This window comes from Populus alba, chromosome 3 (genome assembly GCF_005239225.2).
Source record: "Populus alba chromosome 3, ASM523922v2, whole genome shotgun sequence".
Classification (NCBI taxonomy): domain Eukaryota; kingdom Viridiplantae; phylum Streptophyta; class Magnoliopsida; order Malpighiales; family Salicaceae; genus Populus; species Populus alba.
In genome coordinates this window covers 16,125,452-16,135,522 of record NC_133286.1, presented here as the reverse complement: position 1 = coordinate 16,135,522, position 10,071 = coordinate 16,125,452, and the positions used below count along the sequence as shown (strand labels likewise).

At 31.0% G+C, this 10,071-nt stretch overlaps 1 protein-coding gene across 1 annotated transcript; it reads right to left on the bottom strand.

The window, feature by feature from the left end:
* Window positions 1–4,233: 4,233 nt before the first annotated feature.
* Window positions 4,234–4,893, bottom strand: LOC118028654 (late embryogenesis abundant protein At1g64065). Its single transcript, XM_035032339.1, has one exon. The coding sequence runs from the start codon at window positions 4,891–4,893 to the stop codon at window positions 4,234–4,236; it is 660 nt and encodes a 219-aa protein (XP_034888230.1).
* Between the last annotated feature and the right edge of the window lie 5,178 nt (window positions 4,894–10,071).

Below are 10,071 nucleotides of genomic sequence, written 5' to 3'. Positions count from 1 at the left end.
CTGCGAGGGACAAATCCCCTATCAAAAGCCTGGATGGTTTTCCATACTTGTTTATATAGAAATAAACTAGCTCAATGCATGCACCACAGACTTTTTTTTTTCCTGCTGTTGACTAAATTCATGCACCAAGAGAGGGAGACACTTTTTTATCTCAAAAAGTCCAAACATTCCTATTGTTAATCCTTTAACCCAAGGGATTGGCTCTTGTTCAGTGGTTGATATGCCTCTTTTTTGCTCTTCACTTACTTCGTAACTTTGACTTCATGCATCGCGTTCATAGGCAATCTTGGATTTGCCTTTCAATACTAATAATTTGTGCCTTGATCTGTGGACTGCCATAAGTTCTACTGATTTTTATACGGTTGCATGTCAGCGATGATAACCTTTGATAAAAGTGGTCCCTGTTTCAAACAGAGCAAATTCATTGTGGAATTATTAGGGCTAGACAAAGTTGCTTAACTAATGATCCCACCACAACTACACTTGTTATCATCCCAACTTTTAATTAATACCGATTGTCGTTTGGTGCTAGGTTAATACATAAGTAGTCATAAGGAAATTAGAGAATTTTAAACAAAAATAAAAATTTAAAGAAAATTAAAGGGATAACCAACAAAAAATCCTGTTAGACATGGGATCAAAATTAAAGGCATCTATAGTAAATAGAGCAAATAAAAAAAAATAACAATAATTAACTGTAAAAATTGAGTTTTTAATATCATACTCGACAAGAGAAAAAAAAAAAAAGCTCATTGGAGGCTCAACGTCCCTCCATTGTGGACACCGTCTCACCACTAGAAAGATCTTATTAAGACTGTTTTAATGCAATTATAGAAAGTTGAATAATAACACTGAAAAAAAAAACACAAACCACCTAGGTTGACCTGCAATACCCACAGACCATATTATGAGATTATGATAATTTTTTTATATAAAAAAACAAAGAAAACAATGAAATTTGATTTTTTTTAAACCAACGTCGAGTAATGAGATTGAAAAAAAGAGTCTAAAAGTAAGATGATAACCTATGTCAGCTTATAAAACTTGTGATCTTGGCTATTTAATTGGAAGCATCAAATCTAGAAAAGCCATGAATTCTAAATTTTAAAAAAATAAAATATTAAAAAATGTAATTTTAAAAAATTCAATCATAAAAAAAAATTCAAAAGAAAAATTAGCAACTAAAAGAACGAGGATAAAATTTGAAAGAAAAAAAATGAAGGGTGGATAATTTTGGATTAAATGGTTAAATTAAAAAGAAAAATTAATTTCATTAAATAATTAAAAGAAAAAACATCCAAAAAAATGAGCATGAAATCTAAAAAAACTTTACAAAATTAAAAAATTTAAATTAAAGGATAAAATTAAAAACAATTGAAAACTTTACAAAAGAGGCAAGAAAAAAATAAAATAAAATAAGAGGCAGCACTTAATTTTAAAAAAAAATAAAAAAAATCTAAATTAAAAGATGCAATTAAAAAAAAAACCTTACAAAAAAGCCAAAAAAAAAATTTAATAAATAAAAAAAACAAAGATCGACACCCAAATATACCCGACCGATGGAACTGCCTTAAAATTTTAAAAGATATGCGCGAATCTTAAGACATGAGAGAGAAAAGATAAGAAAAAGAAAAATGTGGCTCTCACCCATCAAAACTGAACACGGGTCGCCTGGGATGGAAGAGGAACCTTGATGAATCCAATGACATGAGGGAAACAATTTCTTCGCCATCTTATGAAGGTGCACTCGCTGTCAAAACACAACAGCATCTCCCATGCGCCCATCAAGTTCTTTTTTATATATTTTTTTAATTATGTTAAACCCACGTGAAAATACAAAATTGCTTTTAAATCAAACCAAAATCAATTAAGAGATAAATGTTAATTTCATGAATTTGCTGTGCTAAGAATAATAAAAATATAAAAATATCCTCGTAGCAAGCCTTAATTAATTCCACCATAGTAATTATACTGTGAAAAAAATATAAAATCTTAAAACAAATCCTAGCAACCAAATATTTGAGTGTTTTCTTTTAATGATAGCGGAGAATATTTCACTATGAGAAAAAAAAAATTGAAAATCCGTTTGAATCCTTACTATGAGTGAGAAAAAAAGATAATTTTAACCCTGACCTTAGTCTTCTCATCTGATTTGATGAAGTAAAAAAACAACATTTTACTATTATAATCCACCACAAATTCTCTCTGTGCTATAATGAATACCCCACGCTAAATATATTTGTGGTAAATTTGCATCTACTTTGAATACCCTCTGTGCTGGGCTCTGAAATTATCATGAGATTGAGTTGTATCATCTCCTTTCTATACTAACAACTTGCAAAGAATTATTTATATGCCTTTATATAAAATCATTTATGGCTTTAAAAAGCCCTTGGTAATAACAACCAGGCCCGTTATAAAAAAGTTAAAAGAATCCTTGAAAAGCTATAAAAATTGTAAGAATAACACAAGTACATTATAAAATTTTAAAAAGCCCAAAAAGCCCTAATTAAAATAATATATAGACTGGTTTGAAATAAAAGAAAAACCGAATCAAAGTTTAAACCTGTTTCTGATTCGTTTCTAAGCCTTACCAAACCTGTTTATATATATATATATATATCCTTGATTGAAAATTCAGATTATCCTTAAATCATCATGTTGCATCCTACCATATATTTTTTTTATTTTTTTTGTCAAGTGTCATATGGCGGGGGATGCAAAGGTGATTTAAAGAAAACCCGAGTTTCCGATCAAATAATAATTTCAAAAGTAGAAGGTTCCCATTAGTAAAAAACAAAATATTAGAGGGACTGGTAAAATCTTTTAAGCAATTCAAATTAGGTATTTCTTTACCGAGACAAATTAGAGCAGGTATTCTTGATAAATCAAAGCAGTGCAATCATCATCATTATCATCTTCTTCTTCTTCTCTCGAGATAGTTTGAAGTTTTATACCAACGATTTACCACAACTCTTCGGAAATGAATGTGCATGTATCTTGAATTGTTGAGTAAAATAAAACAAAACTTTCCACTTTGTACGTTGATTACACCAAAATTCCCAGTAAATCCCACTACGCATGAGCAGGTATTCTTGATAAATCAAAGCAGTGCAATCATCATCATTATTTTTTAAGTAATTTTTGTGGTTGTAATTTGACAAAAAATAAAATTTAAAAAAAAATTAATTGTAGTTAATTGGATTTAAATATTTATTTAGTAAAAAATTGTGGTTGAAATTTATTTATAGTAAAATAAATGTATAAAATATTTAGATTAAATAAAGGAATATTTACAAAATTAAATTATAAAAATATATAAAAACTATAGCACAAAATCTATATTTCAAACTCAATTTTTTAATAAATTTTACAGTATAAAACATATATTTTTTTTATTATCAAATTAATATATTGTTGCATTTATTTCACCATTAACACGAAAGCTAGCGGAAAATAAACGCACTCCGGATCTTAAGCATTCTTTCTTGTCGTTTGTGAGTGAAGAATGCGCAATCAAACACTGATGGAATTTGGGAACATTCCACTAGGCAAAATCATAGAAATTTCCACATACCGCACGAAAGCAACTGAGCAACTACGAATCCAAGTTTGAAACTCAAAAAGAGCTTGAATTTTGATAATATATGTTAACTTGATGACTTCCAAACCAATGGCCTCATCCGATCAACTGCACTTGGAAGTTATCTTCTGGTTGTTGTCTCCAAGCACGAAGTTTCCTCTCAGGACTTTCAATATGTTGGTACTGATGGACTTCATTTTTAATTTAGAATGCATTTATATTTACGTTGTTCTACAGAACATTTGTTTTGGTAATAGCAAATTCTGGGAATTCCCCATGTCTGCTTTCCCGATCCAAAAACCATGGTCTAAACACCAACGGCTATTTTCATCATGTCAGGGCTAAAAATCGTCCCTTTTGTAGGCTGATGAACAACTCATTCTATTAGGCTTGTGATTAACCAAAGACTTGATTTAGTGCACGCAAGTAATCTATCTGGAGCAATCCTTGGTACAAACTCATATATAATCTTAAGGGGAAAAAAATCACGTGTACAGATTTATCATACATCAATCTATAACGCTAAAATCTTGTACATATGAAGAGTATATTAGCAATCCATCAATATACGTATTGCAGAAAAGCTACGACAAGAAAACATTGAGCAGCAAACTGTGAAAGCTACATTATAGTTTGCTTTCCATTGCCGCTTAGATACTCAGATGAGGTTTGCAGTTGCCACCGTGAATTTCCCGACTTGCCAGATTATATGTCACAGTGCAATTTACTCCCACCACAATATATTTCTTGAAAGTTCGGAGTATCCTCACCTTCCCACTAATTATTGTACTGCTGGTCAAATTCAATGCTCCCGTTGAACGTATGTCACTGATGAAGCGTGGAACAGCCAATAATTTGGCAGGAATTAGATCCACTGTGACATTCATATGTAGAGTCCGCCTCGCCTTGGCCGTCCCTGGCGGAGTATTAGCCTCGCCAACCACCGCGCCACCATAGTAAATAGTCGTTGTGCCTTTTTTGAACTTGAACGAGGCCGCGTTAGGATTTTTCACGGAGACTTCAGCAAGAAGAGTCACGTTCACATCTGTTCGAAGAGTCCCATTAGCAAGCTCAAGGCGTTGCACGAATACCCTGTTCATCTTGATCACAGGGTCCTTGACATGAAAAACTGTAAGGGCTAAAACTAGAATAGTCACGGCAACAATTAATAACATCGCAGTGATGCAGCCACAGCAGTTGATGCAACTTCGTCGGCGAGTTTTCATTTGCACAGGCATTGTTTCTTCTTCATCACTGCGGATTTGGAATGCTGCCGGGGCTAAGGGCTTGACCTGCTCTGTCTCAGCCATGACCAAACTCAAGAGGGGAATGGTTCGATTTTTATTTATTTATTATTACACTCTTTTATATTCTGTCCATGTTGTTTGACAAGTACTAGTCAATGAGTATACAGTCAAGCATATTACAATTGGTCCTCTGTGCGTTTGCTAGGGTGCATGTCTCTTGACTTTGAAAAGATAGAATTTAGTAATTATTAATATATTGGCATTCCCTTTGCAGTATTGTAATATTAATTTTTTTTTATATAAATATAAACAGATCAATATTATTTTTTTTAAAAATATAAAAAATATTTTAATAGTGTTATTAAACCTAATTAAGTGTATTAATTTTTAAACCTCTACTCAACTCTTTGCAGACCTAGATGTTTTGGTTATGATAGTCACGCTAGACCTACGCGTTTTAGGTTTGGTAGTCATGCTAGATCCAAACATGGTTGTCAGACCTAGTCGTGGGTCTGATATTTTTTTTGGGCCTAGTGTGAGTCAACCTGGATAAATTTAAAAAAATGTATTTGAGATTTTTATATTTCATATGAAAAATTAAGAAACAAACCATGTGGATATAAAATAAAATATTATTTTGAAAGGTTTTTTATTCCATTTTAAAAAGATATTATCTTATCCTGTTAAGTTGAAGTATTTAAACCAAAAGAGTTTTTTTTTTCTATCCCATATTAAAAAAACATAATTTTTTTGTGTGAACATAAACTATTATATATTAATGGGTTTCAAATCTCACATTGAAAAAATAAAATATTATTCTAGTATTTATATAATGAATTTTGATATGGGTTAGTAACCACCTGAAAAAGATGAAAAAAAGATCTCTGGCTAGGGGGAAAAACACATTTGAAAAAAAAAAAATCTCTATCGAGTTCTGTCAGGTCATTTAAGTCTTGGGTTGACCCGATGTGCTGAACCAGGTCTAATAACTGTGCTTAAATAATAAAAAAATAAGCTTGAAAGCGTTAATTATAACTTATTCTTTCTTCCCTAGTTCAAGAAAATCAGTTAATTGATCCTTAAAATTTTAAAAAAAATAGATTTAGGTTCACATTTGTATTGTTATTTTTTAATATTTTTTAATTTTATTTTTGATCTAAATGTCTAGGCCTGACAACCATGCCAGACCTTACGTGCTTTGGTCTAGCAACCTAGCTAGACCCAAACGCCTACCAAACCCATGGTGTTTTTACTGGTATGGTTGCCAAATTCAAGGCATCTGGCTTGATGTGGTTACCAGACTTAGGCGCAAGTCTAGTATTGTTAGTACACGTATCCCTAAAATTCATTCAAATTTTTTTTATTATCTCTAATTTTAGTGAAGAAATCATTTATAAAATTGCACAAATTAAGAAATTCAAAAGGACAATAAATCTTGTACATATACAATATTTTCTTTTCCTACAACATAATGTATCAATTCAAAAGTTTTCTCTTACAATCATATATTTCAGATTTTCATATATAGTAATAGTTATAATGTAGAATAAACTTTCCTTCTAACAAACTATGACAATTAGATTATGCAACAACATCTCAAATTTCAAAAAACATGACCCTTTAAAAAATTATCAAACACTTGGATTGAAATATAAAATTAATATTTTCATCCGCAATACATATAAAAAAGAGAAGTTTATTGTTTAAGACTTGAAATAATCACTTAGAACACAACATATTTTTTTTCATTCTTTCCTCTTCAAATATAACAAATTTATAAAAAACAGTTGCACAAATAAAAAAGAGTTTGCAGTGAAATTCTACTGCATATAAATGAAAAATCATGCTTGAGTGAGGTAGTGTTTGTTTTTTTATCCAATCGTGCCTTTAAAAAATATTAAATTTTTGGACCCAGACGCGCGAGTCTGACATGGTTGACAGGCGTTTGGATATGACAAACATGTCTGATGTGACAAACAACAAACAAAAAGAATAATTGTGTACTTTAGTTGTCACAAGAGAGAAAAGAAAGAAAAAATACAAATAGTTGATTACCGACAGCAATCCAACTATTATTTTTTTACACGCGTCACACCATGTGGAAGATGATAAAACTGCGCATCCAATGAGACAATGAGTAACTAGATTTGATCACTATGAAGCGCTACATGCGCCTTCTTAATAGCGCTTGCACTATCCGTTCACTAGGGAAGAAAAGGAAAGCCAAAGAAATATTGCATGAAAAAATAAGAAATTAAAAGTGAAATTATTGTTATAATCTACAGTAAAAAAAAATCTCTTAACCTTGATTTCCCCCACAATATTTAGCTTTTATTACAATGTTCTACATTGAAGAATTCATTGAAAATTTCATTCAGTAGAATAGAAAAGTGTCACAGACTTTGACTGACTTTCGAGATAGAATCAAAGCAAGAAAAAAATTGCTTTCAAATCATCATATTACATCTTATCATATTATAACATGTATTCAATGAAAATAAGTTTAAGATATATTTCAGAATGCCCTCTCTCCTTTGATCCTTTTATGGATGAATATTCTGTGCCCCCTTGATTTGTATTACAGCTTAGTATCTGAGAATATGCCAGCATATCAAATTTACTCAAACATTGAAATTTGAATGAATGAATTATGGCGAAAAGGAAATTGAAGATTTAGCCAAGCAATCCTAGTATACATGGAATTACCAAAAAAAAAAAATTAATTTACTTCCAAAATGTAAATATATTCTCCAAACCTTTTATAAACAACAAAACGATTATACAAATCGTACAATAGGGGAAAAACAACTAAGATTTATATGTAAATTTGTACACTTTCTGCACCCTAAATCCTGAATTGAACTTGATATGATGTTACTAGGATAGAAATAAAAATTGAATCGATCTCGGTTGAGTTGTCAACCAGCCTAGTTCCACACCAGCTCTCCTCATCTGACCACCCTTTTCATCAGTGGTTTAGTCTTCAGCATCAATCTATCAACTAATAGCAAACATGACACATTAACCAATTACTCAACTTTATAGTAAAGCAAATATTTTTCATCATTTTTTTCTCTTCACCGTGTAAACTTGTATGACCTCTAATGTTTATAAATACCATTAGTTACCAAATAAAAAAGAAAGCTGTAACTCAAGCTCTTACACAACATTACTCTACCTCTTTTACACACATTTACTCGTCATATATTTATTAACTTAAGCATTGCACGATTTCTTGTATCAACGATGACTTGTTTTGCAGGCAAGCTTGTAACCTATGATAGAAGTGACAATCTAACCCATCTGATGACTTATCATTAACGACAATATTCACCCCGTTAATTTCTCTGCTTCAATCCCCCGTTGCTTAATTTTGCTTCACCACCACCATGCCCTCATACAGAACACTAGCCCTGGTATTCTCAAATTTGAAGACACCAAACTTTGTGTTCTTGTTATCAAACTCAGCTGCTAGTGTCATGTTGGATGAAAGGACTTTACTTTTACCATTACTTGGATTTTCCACGGCGACCAAGCATAGGATAACATCAGGAGTTCTTGGCATCACAATTAGTGCAAAAACTAGCAAAACAATATATAAAATATCTGTTAGAAAATAATATAAATTATTTTTTGAAATCTTATCTAGCAGTTTAAATTATTAAGTTAAGATGATTGTTTGATATGATATTAGAACTTTGATGATTAAGTGATCATGAGTTTAAATCTCGTTATCCATGTTTATTTGATAAAAATTTAGCATAAAGTAATATTGGTATGTGTAAGTTTCAAGCTCAAAAAAACTTTAACTTGAAAAAATATATTAGAAAATAATATAAATTATTTTATAAATCTCACCTAATAATTTAAACTATTAAATTAAGATAATCCTTTAACAACATTTATCATTTCTTTTTAGCCGTAACACTTTGGGTTGTACGTGGCATACTCTTCGTCGCTTTTCCGATGAGATTTAGCTGGTGCTAAAGGGACAATTTGGTTACCTTAGGACATTTTTCCTAGCTTGTAGAGGGTGAAGTAGTAGGGTTAATTTTTTCTTCGGGTTTTTAGGAAACTAGATCTCTTGTTTTAGGCTTATAATCTTATGCGAATGTGCTGAATGAAAGAGGAGCCGTCCGCTGTATTGAATTTTTAGGAACCTTGGCGGAGCAGTCCTAGGACGTGGAGGCGCCATTATGTAAATTGGGGAATTTCTCTTGATTGGGCCATCGCGACTCACCGTTTTTGTTTTCTTTAGCCACAATGCTTTTTACCCCGTATGAATTCTTGCAGTGAAAATCTCCAAGTCCTTGATTATATTATTTTACTTAGAGATTAAAACTAACGCGAACCAGTAGTCAAAACTTGTTTACAAAAATTTTACCTTTTCTTTTTATCAGCAGTTTATGCTTAAATCTGTACTAAATTTAAACAAGCCACCCATACCTAGATTCTTACAATAACTTTCTCGCATTTTTTTGTATTTGTATTGAAATTTGACGATAATAATGTAGGAGAAAAACCCTTTATGTCAAGCAGTCGAGTCAAAGGATTGTGGCTTAAAATTCAATTTTTTAAAAATTATTTTTATATATATTTTTACATGGTTTTGATATGCTGATATCAAAAATAAATTTTAAAAATTAAAAAAATATTATTTTTATATATTTATAAACAAAAAAAAAAAACATTATAAAAAACAATACTGCTAAAACTCTAAAACACCTGTAGCCAGGGAGAATCATATACGATCCTTTCTAAAGCCTGATAGAGCCCGGAGCTCATTATGGGCTTGAAACCCAGATTACTTGAAGAAAGGACCAAGACTTGACAATATTTTGATCGAGCGAAGTGAAAGCCCAAGCTTAGAACAGCCTACAATTATATTAGAGCCTAACCCGACCCAGAATATATGAAAATTTGGATGGTTTGAAAGCTGATATGTAGACAGTGCGAGACCATTTATAATAGGGGTGTAATTAGGAAGAATTCTTGGAAATATAATACAAAAAACAAAATTAAGATTTTTGCAAGTCGCATGTTGATACTGTTGAAAGTATTATAAAATTAAATGTATGAGGTCATTTTAATAGTTTTGCTTCAAAATTAATTAAGTATTATAACAGGCTCTAACCTTTTAAAATTAATGTCAAATTCCGTCTCTCTTTTTTTTTTCTTGGTTTTTTTTATATTTTTTTAATTTTATTTTATGATATGTTATTTTTTTTTTCAATTTAATTC

What these genes read in the sequence shown, in the direction of transcription:
- LOC118028654 (XM_035032339.1), bottom strand. Translation starts at nt 4,893, where the DNA reads ATGGCTGAGACAGAGCAGGTCAAGCCCTTAGCCCCGGCAGCATTCCAA.